The 21,595-nt window shown below is 42.7% G+C and overlaps 1 protein-coding gene across 2 annotated transcripts in view; it reads right to left on the reverse strand.

The window, feature by feature from the left end:
- The window catches only part of STAB1 (stabilin 1), a 299,279-nt gene that overhangs the window by 89,800 nt on the left and 187,884 nt on the right, over positions 1–21,595 (reverse strand). For both annotated transcript variants that reach the window (XM_030205497.1, XM_030205496.1), the window contains exons 48-52: positions 19,283–19,432; positions 15,284–15,421; positions 10,177–10,236; positions 7,724–7,900; positions 3,183–3,269 (exon numbers count right to left, since the gene is read on the reverse strand). In XM_030205497.1, the coding sequence (XP_030061357.1) occupies positions 3,183–3,269; positions 7,724–7,900; positions 10,177–10,236; positions 15,284–15,421; positions 19,283–19,432 (612 nt within the window). The remainder of the gene's footprint in view (positions 1–3,182; positions 3,270–7,723; positions 7,901–10,176; positions 10,237–15,283; positions 15,422–19,282; positions 19,433–21,595) is intronic.

The raw sequence follows: 21,595 nt of genomic DNA on the forward strand, positions 1-21,595 counted from the left end.
GTGGAACAGGTGGATGTGAAGCGTCTGTTCACGCTTTCCAAAAATACTAGGACTAGGGGGCATGCGATGAAACTACAGTGTAGTAAATTTAAAACAAATCTGAGAAAAGTTTTCTTCACGCGTAATTAAACTCTGGAATTCGTTGCCGGAGAACGTGGTGAAGGCGGTTAGCTTGGCAGAGTTTAAAAGGGGGTTAGACGGTTTCCTAAAGGACGTCCATAAACCACTACTAAATGGACTTGGGAAAAATCCACAATTCCAGGAATAACATGTATAGAATGTTTGTACATTTGGGAAGCTTGCCAGGTGCCCTTGGCCTGGATTGGCCGCTGTCGTGGACAGGATGCTGGGCTCGATGGACCCTTGGTCTTTTCCCAGTGTGACATTACTTATGTACTTATGTATTTATTTAGTATGTTGTTCATGTCTTTTCAGTGGTACTGCAAGGTGAGTTTTGGTATTTTCCTTTCCTCAGAGGGTTTACAATCTAAGGAGTCCTTGTACCAACAGCATTAAGCCCTATTGCGTGCTTTGCTTTAAGTGTGTTTTAACTAGTTTTTAAAAATATGTTTTAGAGGGGAGCATATCGTGGGCAGAGACCTGGCATTCCTGCATTATCCATCTACCGTGTTTGCATTAGCCAGTTTACTTTTGGCCAGTTCAAAATCAACCGGCCAAGCCAATAAATAGTACTGGCTGGTTAAGTTTGAACCGGTCAAAGATAGGCCTTGTATTCACGTTGCCAAATATGGCCGTCAAGCTTGCACTGAAAATTGGCAGATACCTGGTCATATCGCACGATATAACCAGCTAGAAGCTAGCCATGACTTTTCAGCTGGTCATGGCCAGCCATATCCTGCATTTGGAGAGGGCCCAATAAATGGGTATTTCTATTGTTACCCTGATTTGCTTCCCTAAACAGATTACACACAAAGCCATCAGGAACTTTTTAAACAAATTCCATATGTCTGCGGAGAAGATTTTGGACAAGAGGTAGATTTTATAGCCACAAACACCACTGACTTGTTGTGTACCTGCCTTGAGTGATGCATATGAGAAAGAGGAACATGAATTATAGCTGCGTAATGCAAGGTTCCACATTAGGAGTCACCGACCAGGAAAGGGATCTAGGCGTCATGGTTGATGATACATTGAAACCCTCTGCTTATTTCTAGGATAAGCAGCATAAAATGTATTGTACTGTTTTGGGATCTTGCCAGTGAATACATTTTTGGATTATTTCCAGTCCCCGAGACACCCCCAGACCAAATGGATGTATCTCGAGTACAGGAAACTCCCCAAGGCTGCCTCTAATATATTCACCTCGTATATCTGAACTTCTTAGTTACCAGAGTATGAGGAAGGCAGGCAGGAAGTTGGAGGCCTATGGGACCATTATTTTTCACATGGTGGGTAAGCCAAGAAAAATTATTTTGATTTTCTTTTTTTAAATGTGTATAAATAAACAGCAAATGAAATGTAAAAAAAAAAAAAAAATAATAATAATAAAAAGTTGAAAAGTGCAAAATTTTTCCATTCCCAAAGACAAAGAGGCCAACAGCCACTTATAAACTCATGTATGTCTGTTTGGGGACTGGGTGTGAAAAGACATGGTAAAGTTTATCTCATTATTTATTTAGATTTTGCTCACACCTTTTTTTCAGTATTAGCTCAAGGTGAGTTACGTTCAGGTAAATGAGGTATTTCTCTGTCCCTGGGAGACTCACAATCTAATTTTGTATCTAAGCCAATGGAGGGTTAAGTGATTTGCTGAAGATCACAAGAAGCAGCAGTGGGATTTGAACTGGCCACCTCTGGGTGACAGGGAAATGTATAAGGCATGCGTCTGTATGTGTGTTGTGTTTGTGCCTGTGTCTTTGTGTGTAAGTGTGTGTATATCTGTCTCTGTGTATGTATGTGTGTGTGTGTCTTTGCTCTTGTAAGTACAGATGGACAGACTGACAGAGAAGAATAGAGCCTTCCCAATAGACACTATCGCTTGGGTAAAACATGCCTAAAAATAAAAAGTTTGCCAGTACACATCTTAGTGCAAAGGATCTCTGGCTTTTGTCCCAAGTTTGAATATCAAATTCTGGCCCTAAAAGAATGTGAGCCATTCTTTCTTTCTTTGTTACATTTATATCCCACATTTTCCCACCTATTTGCAGGCTCAATGTGGCTTACAAGTAACCGTGAAGGCATTTGCCGTTACGGTTGATAACAAATACAAGATTGTGTTGTGGTCAGATGAGGTAGATATGATTCAGGCGTCATTGGGTTGAGGGGAATGATGATAGTAAGTTGTCCAGTATGATCCTTGATTATGTTGTGTTTCTGGGTGTGTGGAGTTATGTTGGATCGGAGGGATAGGGGGGATAGGCTTTTTTGAAGAGGTGTTTTTAATGATTTCCTGAAGTTTAGGTGGTCATGTATTGTTCTCATAGCATGCGGGAGTCCATTCCATAGTTGTGCGCTCATGTAGGAGAAGCTAGATGCAAATGTTGTTTTGTATTTTAGCCCTTTGCAAATGGGGTAATGTAGGTTTAGGTATGATCGCGCTGATCTGGATCTGTTTCTAGCTGGTAGATCTATGAGGTCTGTCATGTATCCTGGGACTACGCCGTAGATGATTTTACGGACCAAAGTGCAGATTTTGAATGCATGCAATTTTAGCTGCATTGAGGGGAGATCTCCCTAGTACTGAAAAATCACACACAGAAGCAGGTCTAATGTCAGTGGGTACAAAATACATAAGCAGGATGTCTGAAAGCTGCTCCTTCAATAACTAAAGTTATATTCTAGTCTGGTGAGTTCTAGGAATGGCCAGGCATTCTGGGTTGCCAACCAGAAGCTTACAACTTTGAAGTATTATGGTATGATTTATCAAAAACCTAATGTTCCTTGCTTCTGTCCACTCTTCGCTCTAAGCTGAGAGGGAGTCTTCCACCAACAAAGTTCTGCCAGTGGGTGGTGCTGTTTCACTATCACATTTTCAATAGTGAGGGACGTAAGCTCTGCAGGACTCCAGGGAACCTGCCTGTCTCTAATAAATGAAAATACAATATTGGAGCCCCCCCCCCCCCCCCCCACTGGCAGCAATGCAATTGGAGGACTACTGCTCAGCTTAGAGGAAATGGTGGTTCTGTCTCCAAGCTGATAAATAATAAAGCCAAATCACTCACAATATTGGTTTTGCTGCACTGGATCGAGATGGTGGAGCCATACATGGTCCTCATTTCATCGGAGAGTGGCAGATTTACAGCTGTTATCTAGAAGTGAACAAATATAATCTGAACAACATTCTAAATGCTCCCCTTGAAAAAGCAGATTTTCTGAATACAACAACAATGAAAGACATTTTAATAAGAAGTTTTGACAAAAAATATATCAGTAAAGCTGGTATTTGTTTCACAATATTTTGAATACACATCTGGTCTTGGCTACTTTATAAACATCGAAAATGTTGATTTGAGACAAGCTTGTTTCATGACGGCTGCAACATAGGGACACCACAATATTATCATAATTTGTATAAGCCCTTGCATTGTCTAATCACATACTTTTACTCAATACACAACTTAAGGATAAACCCAATAGAAGATTTAGGACATGGAAGATCCTTAGCATGAGCATTATTTCCAATTATTCAGCAGTCACCAATTGTTCTTGGAGTTGAGTTCATTCAATTGTTTTGTAAATGCTGAAAATCTTTTAGAAAATGAGCTTCTTGCTAAGGAAGCCTGGGATTCCTGATCACAGAGCTATACTCAACACAGCTATGGATGTTCACCTCTATATTATCATGGGGCGCAAGGCCATGGAACCAAATTTCATGCGTATGGATGAGGTAGCCAACATACATTCGTTAGTAGACATTCAGTTTGTTTAGTGTGTTTAAAAAGGTTAATTCATGCCACATCAAGTTATCACATGCTACAAAGTTTTAGGGAGCAATTCTATAATTTGACACTTCATCTTAGGGGTCCCTATGCCGTATGCTGAGTGCCATGCTTTGTTTTAGGTGCAACCACTTACAGTCAATGGCAGAGGTAAATGGGCATGCCTAAGTACACCATCAGGCTTATTTTCGAAAGAGAAGGGCGCCCATCTTTCGACACAAATCGCAAGATGGGCGTCCTTCTCACAGGGTCGCCCAAATCGGCATAATTGAAAGCCGATTTTGGGCGTCCTCAACTGCTTTCCGTTGCGGGGATGACCAAAGTTCAAGGGGGCATGTCGGAGGCATAGCGAAGGAGGGACTTGGGCGTGCCTAACACATGGGCGTCCTCGACCCATAATCGAAAAAAGAAGGGCATCCCTTAACCAATTAGCGGCACTAATTCACTTTAATTAGAATTTAAGCACACAACATTCTAGGTGTATTCTATAATGTGGTGTGCGTAAATTTTAATGTGCGCAACCGAAAAGGGGGCATGACCATGGGTGTGGAATGGACGGGTTCTGGGCATTTCAAAAAACTATGCACACTATTGTGGAATACACCTGATCTGTGCCTAAGTTAGTGGTTTTTTGGTGCTGATTTTTAAGGCGCCATTTATAGAATTTGGCCCTATGTGAAATATGTGTATTTACAGAATAGCACTTTGGTAAAATTTAGACAATTATGCATGCATGTGTGCACATATTTACATATATGTCATTAAACTAATCATTCATGCATGTAATCTGTGTGTAAATGGTAGCACCCACTTTATAGAATTAACCCCTTAGTGTTATTTTTAATGTTAGCCATCTAATTTGGCTGGCCAAACCTATATAAGTGCAGGGATAAACTGGCTTAAATATAGGAACTATGGCTAACTCTCTCTACCCAATTTGAAATAATAATCATGGTCTGATACACCTTTACCTATGTTAAAAGAAGTTGTAAAGTCCATGCTCTAGTCTAAGCATTGCACCAAGGTGATTTTTTTTGGTGAGTGGATAATTTGTGTGTAAGTTAGTGGGAGACTGCAGATGTAGTGAAGAAATGGGTAATTTATGTGTAAATGGCTGGGAGAGTGTGAGTGACCTGATGAGCCCCATGTGCGTACAGGAGGATGCGTGTGACTGGGTGGGTCCCATGTGAGTACAGGAGGATGCGTGTGACTATGTGGGTACCATTTGAGTACAGGAAGATGGGAGTGACTGGGTGGGCTCCATGTGAGTACAGGAAGATGAAGTAACTGGGTGGGACACATGTGAGTACAGGAAGATGGGAGTGACTGGGTGGGCACCATGTGAGTACAGGAGGATGGGAGTGACTGGGTAGGCACCATGTGAGTACAGGAAGATGGGAGTGACTGGGTGGGTCCCATGTGAGTACAGGAGGATGGGAGTGACTGGGTGGGCACCATGTGAGTACATGAGGATGCGAGTAACAGGGTGGGCCTCGTGTGGGTACAGGAGGATGCATGTGACTGGGTGGGCACCATGTGAGTACAGGAGGGTGGGAGTGACTGGGTAGGCACCATGTGAGTACAGGAAGATGGGAGTGACTGGGTGGGTCCCATGTGAGTACAGGAGGATGGGAGTGACTGGGTGGGCACCATGTGAGTACATGAGGATGCGAGTAACAGGGTGGGCCTCGTGTGGGTACAGGAGGATGCATGTGACTGGGTGGGCACCATGTGAGTACAGGAGGATGGGAGTGACTAGGTGGGCTCCATGTGAGTACAGGAGGATGGGAGTGACTGGGTGGGCTCCATGTGAGTACAGGAGGATGGGAGTAACTGGGTGGGCACCATGTGAGTACAGGAGGATGCGAGTAACTGGGTGGGCCACATGTGAGTACAGGAAGATGTGAGTACAGGAGGATGCGAGTGACTGTGTGGCTCCATGTGAGTACAAGAGGATGTGAGTGACCGGGTGGGCCCCATATAAGTACAGCAGGATACAAATGACCAGGTGGGCCCCATGTGCGTACAGGATACGAGTGACTGGGTGGTCCTTCTGTGAATACAGAACAGTGAGAGTGACTGGGTGGCCCTATGCTAGTACAGGGATGTGCAGAGTATGCACAGTATATGCAAAGAAAGGGGCGTGAATCAGCCTTCCAATCATCTCCTTTTTCCTTCTCTTTCTTCCCTCCCTCTCTGATCTTTCCCTTCAGTCTTTTCTAACCTTCCCTTTACTTTTCTTCCCCACCCACTTTATCAGTCACAGGTACCGGCTTTGGGCTCAACTGCACTCTGATCCCACTGTGATGGATCTTCACCTTTCTTTATGCTGGTGAGTGCTGTAGCCCCTATCAGCACCAAGTTCTTTCTCCACGGTTGCTTGAGCCTCTTCTCCTCCTTACATTGCTGAAATTTTAGTTTCAGATGTGCAGATAGTAGGAGAGACCCTCTGCACAAGGTGCTAACATATGGGGCAAAATGGACCTAAAAGATCAATTGTAGCTAAACCCTGCTGCACCACCAAATCCCCGAGTTTAAAAAGAAATAGTGGCTGATCCCCAATCCCAATGCTCACTCCCCTCCAACCTAATTTAAAATATTTCGCACTGATCCTCCAGCCACCTCCCCAATTTCCAGAACCCTACAAAATGCCTCATTGCTGAGCTGTAAAGATGACACAGACGGCATCCTCTTGTCCAATGATGTTCTCTATCTTCCTCCCACCAAACCAATGCAGCATTTTTGAGAGAAGGTAAACACGGGGAAGAGGGTTGAGGAGGGAAGGGGGGAGATGGCAGACCATAGCCAGGTAGGGGTTGGGCAGCATCTCATCCTTGACTCAGGTAGCTGATTGTCAGGGGCTGTCCTTGCCTTTAACTTATCAATGAAACCCTCATACCCTCTTCCTAAACTATGGGTCCATTAGTGACTACTGACAGCTACATATGTCGCTGTTAGCTACTAATAGTGTTATTTGCTAACATGTCGCTAAATTTACATCAGTACACAGTTATACTACTACTAACTGCCTTTACTCTGTCTAAAAAGTTTCAATAAATTGCCTCCGATTTCAAGACCCTTCTCTGTACCCTGACTGACCTCTTCCTGCACACTACTTGTTAAGAACCACTGATCTAGCAGAGAGAATAGGGAAATACAATAGGTAAGGAGAATCCATCATGAATGGTTTTAAAAGTCAGGTAGGGTGGAAGGGATCAGAAGGGGGTATTGAGTGGTGGTTTCTTTTCAGGCTTGGATGGGGGACAATTGTGTGTTGGGATTTTTTGACAGGATTTGGTTGGCTAGCACTGTTTTGCATTGCTAGCCACTAAAGTGTAGATAGCCAAGTTTGTGTAGCTTTTGACTAGTTGTTTTAAACTCACTTTCAGCTGAGAATTGAGGTGCCAGGCTTGACTTGGTGCTCAGCTCCTTTTTGAAAAATGACTGCTTTGTGTACCTCTATAGTGTAGTGTAGGCCTTTGTAGCAATATATGAGACTTATTAGTAGCCCAATAGCTAATCATCAAGACAAAAGTGTCTTTCATAGCTACACCAACTGCTAATTTAGTTATTTGTTACATTTGTATCCCACATTTTCCCACCTACTTGCAGGCTCAATGTGGCTTACATAATACCGTAGGCGTACGCCAAGCCGGTAAGGAACAAATACAAGGTGGTATTATGGTAGAATAGATACTTGTGTTATAGACATATTTGGGAATCGTAGTGAGGAGGAATTGCGTTGAGTCCAGTTCTAGCTTTAGTTAGTTGTGTAGCAGTGCATGGTTATTCAGTGCATGAACTCAGTGCATGGTTATTCATACCTTCATCTGTCTGATCATGTGAAATTTGAGGTAGGCAGCAAGCTTATCCCGGTGTTCTTCATGGTAGAGCCACTTCTGCCTCTCCTGAGGAAGGGACTTAAATGCTTCATCCGTGGGCCACAGCATCGTGAAGTATTTGTGAATGGGGTCATTCACTAAAGCCAACAGATTTGCATCCTGTCACAGATATATATAAAATCACGTTTTTATTTGTACATCTACAGACACATATAAACACATAAACACAGGTATAAGTGAGAAGGGAAAAGGGACTTGATATACTGCCTTTCTGTGGTATTTTGCAACTACATTCAAAGCGGTTTACATACATACAGGTACTTATTTTGTACCTGGGGCAATGGAGGGTTAAGTGACTTGCCCACAGTCACAAGGAGCTGCAGTGGGAATTGAACCCAGTTCCCCAGGATCAAAGTCCGCTGCACTAACCACTCAGAAAGTGAAGGGCTTAAAAACAATTCAGGAATATTTAATTTCTTCAGCTGAACACCTGCCGAGAATGTCTAAATAAGATGCTTTAAATTAAGTACTAACAAGGCAAAAACTAGTCAGTGTTTAGATGTCAGTTCCAGTAGTAGGGAAGTATGGCTAGTACTGGGCAGATTTCTACAGTTTATGTCCCAAATATGGCAAAACAGGGCAGGCTTTTACAGTCTGTGTCCTGATTATGAATAGGCAGCAGTGGGCTTTGATGGTAACTCCAGTGATTGGGAAATAGGACCAGATAGACCATGAGGGTCTTTATCTGCCTTTATATACTATGCTACATAACCCCTAGTGCATTTATGAGATATTTATTATATGCTTTGGGTAAAATCCACTATGCCTTGATTTCAGAACCTCTGTTAAGCACCTAATTTAGACTCCTGTCTTGAAATATTTTTAGGAGTTTAAAAACTGGTCGATATTCCAAGCGATTTAAGTGGCCAGGAGAAGCTAAATTAGTCCGAATAAAACACAGGCCTATTTTTATGTGGTGTCACTTAAGAAGTAAAGTGCTGAATATTGTACTTAATCACATGAGTGATAGCTGGCTGTATAAACCTGGATATTCAATGCCAATGCCCAGACATGGCCCAGCATTGAATATCCATAAATAATTCCGGCAATGACTAGAAAATTGCTTACCGTCGCTTGCTGAATATTACCCCCTAAGCTGAATATAAGATCCTAAATTAAATTTAAGATGCCTATACTTAAGAAGGATATTAACTCATCTAAGTAACCAGTACTAAAAAGCAGAACTGATCTACCCCTTTCTGACTTGTCCAGCCCCCGTTTTTAGGAATCCAATTTTAGGTGCCTTTCGAATTAAGACACCTAAATTGAAATGCAAGGGAAAATGTTAAAAAGACCAGTTCAAGGCACCTGATTTGAATGAACAGTTCTCATATGTGCAACTGACTACCAGCCAGCAAGAAACTTTCAGAACCACAACACAGGCAGGTTCTATGGAGTTGCACAATGCGCAGTACTGGATTTAAGAATTTGGTATCCAAGGGTGAAATCAGACAGCAGATCCCACAAAGCCAAGTGAGTGTCAGAGATCCAAAAATAGTTGGACAGGCAGGAGAAGAGGAAAGTCTTTGTGTTACAGTTGTACCCCTACAAAGCAGCAGATACACATGGCCCTGAAGTAAGTGGGAGTAGAATATCCATTGGCTGGGATATTTGGCACCTTCAAAATTGGGCTCTCTAAGTATACAAATACATAACCATTGCCATCAAGCCCAGTATCCTGTTCTCAACAGTGGCCAATCCAAGCAGGATCCCAAAAGAGTAAATATATTCCATGTTGCCTATCCCAGAAATAAGCAGTGGATGTTCCTCAAGCCACCTTAATAATAGCTTATAGCATCTTGAATTCTAATCTGCTATGAACTACATAATTGGCTTTAGCGGGCTATAAATACACATTCTCCGACATTTCTCCAATTTGTTCTAAATATGCTACTTAGTAGCTTCATTGCCTGCCCCCTAGTCCTAGTATTTTTGGAAAGAGTAGTACACAAGTGATTCACGTTTACCTGTTCAACTCCACACATGATTTTAAAGGCTTCTATCACATCTCTCCCTCAGCTGTCTTCTCCAAGCTGATGAACCCTAACCTCATTAGCCTTTCCTCATAGGCGAGTCATTCCATCTCCTTAATCATTTTGGCCTCCTTTCTCCGTACCTTTCCTAATTCCGCTACATCTTTTTTTGAGATGCGGTGACCAGAATTGCACACAGTATTTGAGGTGCAGTCACACCATGGCGTGATATAGAGGCATTAAGATATTCTGTATTATTGTCCATTCTTTTCCTAATAATTCCTGTGCAGTTGCCTAGGTTACCTATGCCTAAATCTGGGCCTGACAATGTGCAATTCTTGGGGAAGGAACGTACTTCTGTGTATTACACAGTACATCAGAAAACAGAATTCAAAATATTACCTCAAGTAGCTTGCTAAATATTGTGTATCCATAGCTCTTTGTGGCTTCAGTAATGTTTTGCTGGAAAGGGAAAATTTAAAGAGACACACATAAAAACCATTGCAACAATTTTTCCTTCTTGTAGAGCAGACCCCCGATAGTAGGAACTCATGTAATATCAATGGTCAGTATAATAGATTGCCTTATATGTAATCCAGGTGGAATGTAACATAAATACAACCACATATGATTATATTATTTAACTTCCTTATCTATCACTAGCCCTTTTAGCTGATCTGGCTCAAAGAAGACATAATTAGTGTTTGGGAAGATAATTATACATGTTGAAGAAATTTTTGAATAAAAGTAGTACCTAGAGCCAAATCTCTACCTTTTAACTGAAGAAACTCTCTGTGTCTAAAGTGAGTGGCCTTAGATACATCAGGAGATAATTGATGTTTTTTTCTTTGGCTATTTCTTACATTCTTCTCTATCTCCCTTGATGTGGGCTACATAGTTTCATGTAAAGTGCTGATATGTGCTTGTTATTTGAAAACAAAAAAAACAATATTAAAAACACTAGTATTTTACAAAAACCTATAGGTGCCTATCAGGGGAATTTTTAAAAGAGAAGGGCGCCCATCTTCTGACATAAATTGGGAGACGGGTGTCCTTCTCTCAGGGTCGCCCAAATCGGCATAATTGAAAGCTGATTTTGGGCGTCCTCAATTGCAGTCTGTCGCGGGGACAACCAAAGTTCACGGGGGCATGTCGGAGGCGTAGCGAAGGCGGGACTGGGGCGTGCTTATGAGATGGGCGTCCTCGGCCGATAATGGAAAAAGAAGGGCGTCCCTGACGAGCATTTGGTTGACTTTACTTGGTCCATTTTTTTTCATGACCAAGCCTCAAAAAGGTGCCCAAACTGACCAGATGATCACTGGAGGGAATCGGGGATGACCTCCCCTTACTCCCCCAGTGGTCACCAACCCCCTCCCACCCTAAAAAAAAAAATTAAAAATGTTTTTCTGCCAGCCTCTATGCCAGCCTCAAATGTCATACTCAGCTCAATGACAGCAGTATGCAGGTCCCTGGAGCAGTTTTAGTGGGTGCAGTGCACATCAGGCAGGTGGTGGTAAATGGGAGCCCTTCAAAACCCACCCGAAACCCACTGTACCCACATGTAGGTGCTCCCCTTCACCCCTTAGGGCTATGGTAGTGGTGTACAGTTGTGGGGAGTGGGTTTTGGGGGAGGGGTTGGGGGGCTCCGCACCGAAGGTAAGGGTAATGTATCTGGGAGCAATTTCTGAAGTCCACTGCAGTGCCCCCTAGGGTGCCTGGTTGGTGTCCTGGCATGTGAGGGGGGACCAGTGCACTACAAATGGTGGCTCCTCCCACGACCAAATGGCTTGGATTTGGTAGTTTTTGAGATGGGTGTCCTCGGTTTCTATTATCGCAGAAAACCGGGGACGACCATCTCTAAGGTCACCCATCTCAACATTTAAGTCGACCATCTCTAAGGTCAACCTAAATGTTGAGATTTGGGCGTCCCCGACCGTATTATCGAAACGAAAGATGGACGCCCATCTTGTTTCGATAGTAGTGGTTTCCCCGCCCCTTCGCCAGGACATCCTTAGAGATGGGCGCCCTTAGAGATGGTCGTCCCCGTTCGAGTATGCCCCTCCACGTCTTTTTAAAATAGAGCGTGAGTAGGCATCTACTTGCCTCTTAAACTAGGTGCTCTCTTATAAAATTGTCCTCTCAAAGCACCATTAGTTGTTTAAACCCTGTATTTGTCTTATTATATTGTTTCTAAAAAAAATATATGCATGATTCATTGTAAGCTGCGTAGATTTTTAGACATGTGGATTATAAATATTTTAAATCACTCACGGGCCCTTTTACAAAGTGGCGTAAGGCCAACACGCACAGTCATATCTGATGCCACAAAAAGATTTTAATTTTTGTAGCACTGGCGTGTACCCGCAGGTAATCAGGCAGTGCTGCGCGCTGCCTTGTTACTGCCAGGCAGTGGCGTAGCTATGTGGGGTCTGAGGGGGCATGGGCCCCCGTAGATTTCAGTGGGGACCCCCCTCCCGGCGAACCCACCCCCGCCGCCGCCTACCTTCCGTTTTGCTGGTGGGGGCTCCCACTCCCCGCCAGCCGACGTCCTCTCCCGTAGAACACAGCAGCACTGGCAGAGAAAAGTCTTCTTCCTTGCATGCTGACGTCCTGCACGTACAACGTTCAGGACGTCAGCATGCAAGGAAGAAGACTTTTCTCTGCCAGACAGTGCCGCTGCGTTCTACGGGAGAGGACGTCGGCTGGCGGGGAGTGGGGTCCCCTGCCAGGAAAACGGAAGGTAGGCGGCGGCGGGGGAGGGTTCGCGGCGGGAGGGGGGTCGGCAGAGACGAGGGGCGACAATGGCGGCGGTGGGGGGGGGGCTAAAATGTGCCCCCTCCCCTCGAGCTGTGGACCCCCCTCCCACGCAAGTCTGGCTACGCCCCTGCTGCCAGGTTGGCACAGAAGTCCTTACTGCCACCTCAATGGGTGGTGGTAAGTGCTCCCTCTGAAATGGCCACGCGGCAAGTGCTTCACTTGCCACATGGCCATTTTCTGAAGAAAAGAAAGACCTACCTTTTACCTGCATCGGTAAAAGGGGGCCTCGGCGCATATCAAAAACAAAGGCTGACGCCAGCGCAAGCCCCCTTTTGCTGCAGCTTAGTAAAAGGGGCCCTCAGTGAATCTCCCTCTACTTTGAAATCTAATGCCTTTGGAACACTTGAGATGAAAGCCTTTTTTTTAAAAATGGCATTAAAGTCTGGGCTGAGCACATCTTAATGCAGGGCTTTCCTGCATGCTAAGCCCAGATTCAACCTGGCAGTGTTTTGCAGGTCCTACACTATTTTTTCTCATAGCGCATGGTACCTGCAAAAAATTAGCATGGGAGCACTTACCATCTCCTTTTTAGGAGGCGCTCAGTACTCCCACATTAACTCTTCATTATTCAATTAGCGTGAGCTACTCAGAAAACACTAGCTGGATAATGCTTCCATGTCCATTTTCTGCCCATGACACACTCCTAGCAAAAAATATTTTCAACAAATAGTTAATGCATGGTTTAGCATGTGCCAGTAGACAGGGAAGGGCATTTTCGAAAGAAACGTCTAAATCAGAATTTGGACGTTTTACAAAGACGTCCAAATTCCGAACAGGGAAGAAGGTCATTTTTGAAAAAGATGGACGTCTATCTTTTGCATTCGACACTACTATGGACATCCTGTGATTTAGACGTCTTTGTTTTTTGGCCATTTTCGAAAAAACAAAAAGGTCCAATTGTAAAACGTCCAAAATCAAGCCATTGGGATGTAGGAGGAGCCAGCATTTTTAGTAGACTGGTCCCCCTGACATCCCAGGACAGCAATAGGGCACCCTAGGTGGAACTGCAGTGGACTTCATAAACTGCTCCCAGGTACACATCTGACCATTGCTCCCTTACCTTGTGTGCTGAGCCCCTCAAAACCCACTATTCCCAACTGTACACCACTACCAAAGCCCATACGGGTGAAGAGGGCACCTATATGTGGGTACAGTGGGTTTCTGGTGAGTTTTGGAGGGCTCGCAGTTTCCTCCACAATTGTAACAGGTAGGGGGAGGTAGGAGGCCGGGTCCACTGGTCTGCAGTGCACAGGACCCACTACTAGACTACTCCAGGGACCTGCATATAACATCTGAGGGTGACACAGAGGCTGGCAAGTAATGTTTTTCATCACATTTTTGGGGGGTGGGAGGGGGTTAGTGACCACTGGGGGAGTAAGGGGAGGTCATCCCTGATTCCCTCCAGTGGTCATCTGGTCATTTGGGGCACCTTTTTGTGCCTTATTCATAATAAAAACAGGTCTACCTCAAAACGACTAAGTTTTAGTCCTGGACATTTTTGCTTTGTTCCATTATGGCTGAAAGATGTCCAAGTCTTAGGAATGCCCAAGTCCTGCCCTGGTACGCCCCCTTGAGATTTTGACATCCTTCTGATAGATTTCAGAGAAAGACATCCAAAAAGAGGTTTTGATAATACTGATTTGGATGTTTCTGTGAGATAAACGTCCAAATGCTGACTTGTGTCACTTTTTGGACGTCTATCTCTTTTGAAAATTATCAAACCATCCACAATGGCGCAATCTCCATAGGTACTACCTGCAGAGTTTGCAGAAATAAAGCAAAAATTTGCAAAGATTACGCAGAGACTGCACTAGCTTTTTCTACATATACAGCCCCCTTTTAGAAAGTACATTATACATCCAGTGGAGGATGTCTCTAGTTTCACAATTATTTTCAGACCAGAATCTGCTGACCTGGGGTTTGTTCTAAAATACAGAAGAAATGGACATTTATGCACAAGTATGTGCGATATAAACATCCATTTTTGAAAACAAAAAAAGTAGAAAATCTATGTTTATCTTAGCCAGTTTAGAAATATTTAAATGTGTATTTTCCTGATGCTGTCACAGAGATTGTTTGTGCTTGGTAGAAGGTGTGATTCGTGACGTCAGTCTGTTAGGGCATCTATATTTATTCCCCTTCTGAAATGAGGACTGAACATCTATGGCATGCCCTAATCTTGCCCAAAACACGCCAACACCATGCTTACATTTGGGTTTTTGACATGCACATCTTGGCTAGACGTTTGTTTATACACATCTCATACACAAACAGTACTTCTAAAATTTTTTCACTGGAAAATATTTGTAAGTTTTCAGTTCTTTGAAAACCATGCATGTGTTTCTGATCTTTGCTGTCATTCCACTCCGGCACCAACTCTTCACTCTCCGGGTACAAATTTTGTCACTGAACAACATGCACACATTTACCACCGGTTGGTCAACAACCACAGCCCAACTTTCATGGGTAAAATAATGTTTTAGCCACAGGAAAAGCTTTGATTATTGCCATGCAAGAGTTGGACCTGAAATGAAAGCAAACTTAGGTTATGAAACAAAAGCAAAGAAACAACAGTGGGAAATGAAGGAATGAACAGAGATTCACTACAGGTGTCACACAATATGTGTAAAATAAAACTAAAGCAGCTCTGCGAGACCTCTCCTTTGAGACACTGTGATACTGAGAGACATACCTGACGTGCTGAGTGAAGGATGGTCCGATTCTGGTAATCGCTTGGAAGCAAAATGTTGTCAATGAAATGGATAACACCATTTGTTTTAAGATTGTCCCCGCTAATTATTTTTGCCTTGTCATTCAAATAGATGCCATCCTACAGAAAAAGAACACAGAGAGGGTCGCTTTATAACATGGCACCTAGGCAGAAAGGGGACATAGGTGGATATGTCATGACTATTGTAGAAAGGCAACTTAGGCAGCTATATTCTTTTATAAAATAGCTTACCTTCTACCTACAAGCTTCTACACAAAATTACACCTGTTCCGAGGCAGGAGTAATTCTGCATGTGTATGTACTAGTAAGAAAAAGCCCATATGCATGTATTTTGGGAACATACGTGTGTAGTGCCAAACCCACCCCAGGGAACACCTGCATACATTTATTTTATTTGTTACATTTGTATCCCACATTTTCCCACCTATTTGTAGGCTCAATGTGGCTTACATAGTACCGGAGAGGCGTTTGCAGACTCCAGAGTAAACAAATACAAAGTGATGTTGTGGTAAGATAAGGTTCATGTGGTAGGACCACATAAAGGAATCGTACAACGGAAGAGTTGTGTAATATCTATTACGAACTTTAGTGTTGTTGTGTGGCGGAGATCAGGCATTTATGTTGAATCGCTAGGGTATGCCTTTTTAAACAGGTGAGTTTTGAGTGATTTCCTGAAGTGTAAGTGGTCGTACGTAGTTTTCAAGGCTTTTGGTAGTGCATTCCATAGTTGTGTCACATAGGGGCTATATTTTCTGAATGCCTACTTTGATAAGTGTATAACCCCAAGTGATTTTATAAGTGTTTATCTGTACACGCAAGAACACTTGTCTGAGGGGTCCTTTTGCAAAGCCGTAGTAAAAAGTGGCCTGCGGTAGCGTGGGTCCATCTTCTATGAACGCAAAGGACCATTTTATGGCGTGGCTGGGAAAAAGGCTATTTTTTAATGGGCCCGGAAATGGAAGCACAAATATGTCCTCACTCTGGGCTTTTTAAAAATTGTATGACCGCATCCGTAGGCCCGTAGAAATTCTGCACCTACTTTTTCTGCGATCTGTGTGTAGGCATTCCCAGGAGTGTAGTTTTAGAGGAATGGAGGTTGGAGCTGCGATGCACATTCATATTTTAAAAAATACCCGTGTAAACACGTAGAGAGTAATTCTGTAAAGATCGCCTAAAGTTAGGTGTGGATTCTACAATGGCAGTTGCACAAGTACTGTTATAAGATACTAGCATTACTGATTCCACATTTACACACCTAATTTTAGGCACAAGCACGTGGACGGGCTGGCGTAAATGCTTGTACCCACCTGTAGGCAGTTAGGAGCATACATGCTAGTATCTATATCCCGTGTGTATCACTGCTCAACATGCCCCTGGATCTGCCCATGCCCCTCCCAGGTTCACACCTCCCATGGAGTTGCGTGCTCTGGAATTTGAGCGCGCAACTTATATAATACCAACTAGGGGAAGTTAAATATGTAACTGTCCATTAATGCAAATGAAGACCAATTAGAGTCAATTGGTTGATTGTGCTAATTAGTAGCCAGTTAAGCTATTAAGTTCTGTGTGCAACTTTGCGTACTAACCCTCAGATTCTATATATGGCACTCAAAATTGCGCACAGAAATTAATTTAATTGAATAATGAACCAATTAGCACTGATAATTGGGTGCAAATAATCAATTATTGGTGCAAATTGACAGCAATTAGAATTTACACGTGGATCTTGCTAAGTATATTCTATAAAGGTGCGCACATAAATTCTAGTGCATGGATCTGAAAAGGGGGCATGACTATGGGAGGGGCATAGTCAGGGCATGGAAATTCAAGAATTTGCTTGCACTGTTCCGTGCCTAATATAGGCTTGGGAATTTACACCAGGTTTCAGTTGGTGTAAACCCTCTTGCCTAAGAGTTAGGCATGGATCCCGGAACAATATTCTATAGATTCTGGAACAATATTCTATAGATCCCGGAACAATAGTCTATAATCGGTACCCATCTCGTAGCACCATTCATAGAATAGCACTTAGAACTCTTTTTTGTGCCATATAAAGAATTTGGTTCTAAATGTAAAATTGGACACACAAGTTGATAGAACGAGGGGGGTAGAGTATATGCACATAATTACAACTGCTCCAAAGAAAGTACATTTTTGAATCTACTTTTGTGTGCTCTCAGGGCTAAATCTGGGAGCCTATTTTATAAAGGCACTTAGGCACCTATGTTGTTTTTAGAAAATAGGATTCAAATAAGCGCCTTTTTGGACTTCTCCCTGTTATAAAATCAGGGGTTAAGTAGGCACCTTTTCAGGTGCTGTGTTATAAAAAACATGGAGGGACATTTTGGATAAGGCATCGAAGTCGGACTTGGGATGTTTTGTGCTAAACGTCACAAATTCGAAAAGCAAATGTAACCATTTTCGAAAAAGCAAAAAGTCTTTTTTTTTAATACCTCTTGTAACAAGGCTTGTGCTCTGTGCGTTTATATTTTCAGGCCATTAATAAAAAACCCACACAACTGAAAAACATAGAAAATCAAGCTACTGGGATATAGAAGGAGCCAGCATTTTTAGCAGACTGGTCCCCCAGACTTCCCAGGACAGCAATGGGGCACTGCTGTGGACATCATATAAATGCTCCCAGGTACGCATCTCACCGTTGCTCCTTTATCTTGTCAACTGAGCCCTGGCACAACCCATCCAAAACCCACTACCCGGTAAAGGAATTCAAAACTGCGTGGGATAAACACAAAGGAATCCTGTTTAGAAGGAATGGATCCATAGAAGCTTAGCAGAGATTGGGTAGCAACACCGGTAATTGGGAAGCAAAGCCAGTACTGGGCACCCTTCTACGGTCTGTGCCCTGGAAATGGCAAAGACAAATCAAGGTCGGGTATACATATGAAGTATCACATACAGTGAGTTTATCTTGTTGGGCAGACTGGATGGGCTGTACAGGTCTTTATCTGCCATCATCTAATATGTTAATATGTAATATGTTAACTGTACACCACTACAATAGCCCTTATGGGTGAAGGGAGCACCTATATGTGGGTTTCAGGTGAGTTTTGGAGGGCTCACAGTTTCCATTACAAGTGTAACTTTAGTCGCCATATACAGAATCTGGCCCCATGTATTTTTACAGAAAGTTTCTCTGAGGGGACATGGGTATGGAAGCATTAAGCGGTTGGGGCACTGAGCCAGATTCTCTATATAGTGCTTAAAAAATTTGCATGGAAAACATTTCCACATAAGCGTATTCTATAAGTAGTGCCTAGATTTAGGCGCGGTATATAGAATATGCTTAGTCGATATCCTAGCACCATTTACACCAATGAAAATGTGGCGTACATCCAAGTACACAGATTTAGGTGCAAAGGGCCATATTCTATAACAACGCGCATAAAGTTTGGAATGCCCACGAAACGCCTATTTCCCCTCCCATAACCATACCCTTTTTGCCTGCGCGCATTAAAATTTAGGCACAGTGCGCTATAGAATACGCTTAGGGAGTTGTGCATGTAAATTATAATTATTGCCAATTAGTGCTCATTATTTTTTGTTAAGTGCTGTTAGCAACACTGATCGGCTTGTTAAGCCAATTAAGTTACGCGCATTGTTATAGAATATGCTTGGATTCAGGCACGGAGCGCTAGGCGCTCTATATATAACCCAGGGGATTATGATTAGTGCATGCTAACTGGCTAATACAGAAGCCACTTAGCACCCACATTAACCTTCTGCAGGTATTGCACACTAATCACAACATTAGCACATGACTTGCCAAAAGAGAATAAGAAAAAGCCCTTTAAAAAGTGCCATGTTAAATCTGGGCTTAGTGCATGGTAAAGTTCCACATTATAACGTGTTAAACCCAGATTTTACTGCATTTTTGTAAAAGGGCCCCATAAAAAAAAAACAACAAATGATAAAACATAAGCAATGATGTTCAGTAATTACCTCTTTCACAGAAATGTTGATTTTGTCTCCTGCTAAGGAAGTGACAGACTTTAAGTTTCGCAGATCACTGATTAGCAGCTGCTCTTGACATCCTACTATGTGATAGAGAATCAAATTCTCAGTGAGATTCTTCTTCTTCCACTCTTCGAACTGCAGAAAAAAATTAGCATAGAAAGTTTTATTCTCAGTGTGGTTCATATTAAAATCCTGCTGAGTAGATAAGGGAACTAGGTACATTTTTCTGGCTATTTTTATCTGCATATTCAATGGTACTTAACCAGGTAAATGTGCCACTGAATATTCATTCCAATGTTAGCCAGACAAAGTTGTCCCCAGCTAACTTGAGGTCTCCTATTCAACTGACCATAGTTACAGAGATAACATTGGCTGGCCAGTGCTGAGTACTACCACTGAGCACCGAATGTTACAGTTAAACCATGCCCTAAAAAATGTCTCCAGTACTCACTCTCTGTCTAAATTCTGTGCATTCAACAATTTGCCCAGATATAATTTAGCTGGTCAGTGGTCGGTTAATTTTAACCAAGAAAATATGTCTGGTTAATTCCTAAGATAGACAGAAAAATCTTTTGAATGTTTCTAAAATACTGTGGAATATCAAAGCCAGGAAACACGAAAGACTTTATGCTGGTTGCATAGATGCCAACTTTTCAAAGTAATTGGGGGTGTTCAACATAACACAAGCTATCCCTCTCTAGACAAAATGAAGGTACTTGTTCAATATTGGGAGTGCTCAGCACCCATAGAGCTGGCACCTATGAGAGCCCTGGAAAATTAATCATACAGAGAGACATACACACAAAGAAAGGGTATGGAAGAATGGAAGAGGGCTGATGGGGGCTGAGCATTCTAGGATGAAGTCTTGAAACAAAGAGTCTGAGGGAAGGAAAAGACCTAAGAGAAGGAATTAAAGAACTGTAGTGGGAACTCACATTACTATGCACTACTATGTAAATTTCACTTGGCTTGATGAGACAGCAAGAGTGATTGTAATAATAATGATAATGCTATCTACCAATACCAGGTGGGGAGTGTATGCCCCCGGCAGCCTTACACTAATTTTATAGTGTAGCCCTAAAATGTGATTACATGCCTTTACTGTTATTCTCACTTCTAAGGATTTTTACTGCTGCCATCACTCCCTGCAAAGATATATGCGCAATGCATTGTGTGAAATGTAGTCTCAAATGTACTGCAGCCACCCCTGCTTGTTTGTATAAAGTTTGTTACTAGTGGTCTATTCTCCTGCAAAGGCCTCCTCCCTTTCTCAGCTGAGCTTGATTCCTTTGTTTACCTACTGTCATTTCCTGATTATTTCTACTATCTTTCTCCTCTAGGACCATCTCTGCTACCTGGTCTCAGGTTCTGCCCCTATTGGTCCTTTTACCTCACCCTCCCTGGGCTTGTGGGTGCTTTTCCTTGACTTCTCTGTTTTCAAAAGCCAGAAATTCTCCATCTTGTTGAATGCACAAGTTCTGCTGCTCCCCTACAGTGAACCTGTCTTTTTAGCCCCGTTCGTTCAGCATCCCATCTCTGAACCACCTTCATTCACCTGTCAGCTCTCCTACCTCTGCCATAACTATTCCTTCACTTCATATTTCCATTCTCACCTTTCGATACAGCTAACAGAACTACAAAGTCTCTTGCCTCAGGGCAGTAACTTCTAAGAATCTACTGAGTAAATTGGCTACATTTATTCAATAAAAGTAAATCTCAGAAAAAGTAAGAAACTTCTGGTGTTTGCTGCCATGCTGAGGTTATACTATCTATCTACTTATCATTTCTATAGCACTACAAGGCATACACAGCGCTGTACACCATACACAGAAGACAGTCCCTGCTCAAAGAGCTTACAATCTAGATATCTGATTATTTTGGCACATGTCTGCTTTAAGAAGATATTACGCTTTAAGAGATCAGAAACACCCACAGAGCTGGCACCTATGAGAGCCCTGGAAAATTAGACAGATAGACAGACACACACACACACACATAAAAAAATGGGTCTGGAAGAATGGAAGACAGCTGATGGGTGCTGAGCACTCTACGATAAAGTCTTTGCACAAAGAGTGAGGGAGGGAAAAGACCTAAGAGAAGGAATTAAAGAACTATAGTGGGAACTCATATTACTAGTCATTGTGTTGCACCACTATGTGAATTTCACTTGACTTGAAGAGACAGCAAATGTGATTTTTCTGTAGCTTTGTCAGGTGGTGGAGGAATCTGAGGCATGGGCTCTTTTTTGTGGCACGCAATGAAGATACAATGTAGTAAATTTAAAACAAATCAGAGAAA

The sequence above is a fragment of the Microcaecilia unicolor genome, chromosome 6 (genome assembly GCF_901765095.1).
Source record: "Microcaecilia unicolor chromosome 6, aMicUni1.1, whole genome shotgun sequence".
Lineage (NCBI taxonomy): Eukaryota > Metazoa > Chordata > Amphibia > Gymnophiona > Siphonopidae > Microcaecilia > Microcaecilia unicolor.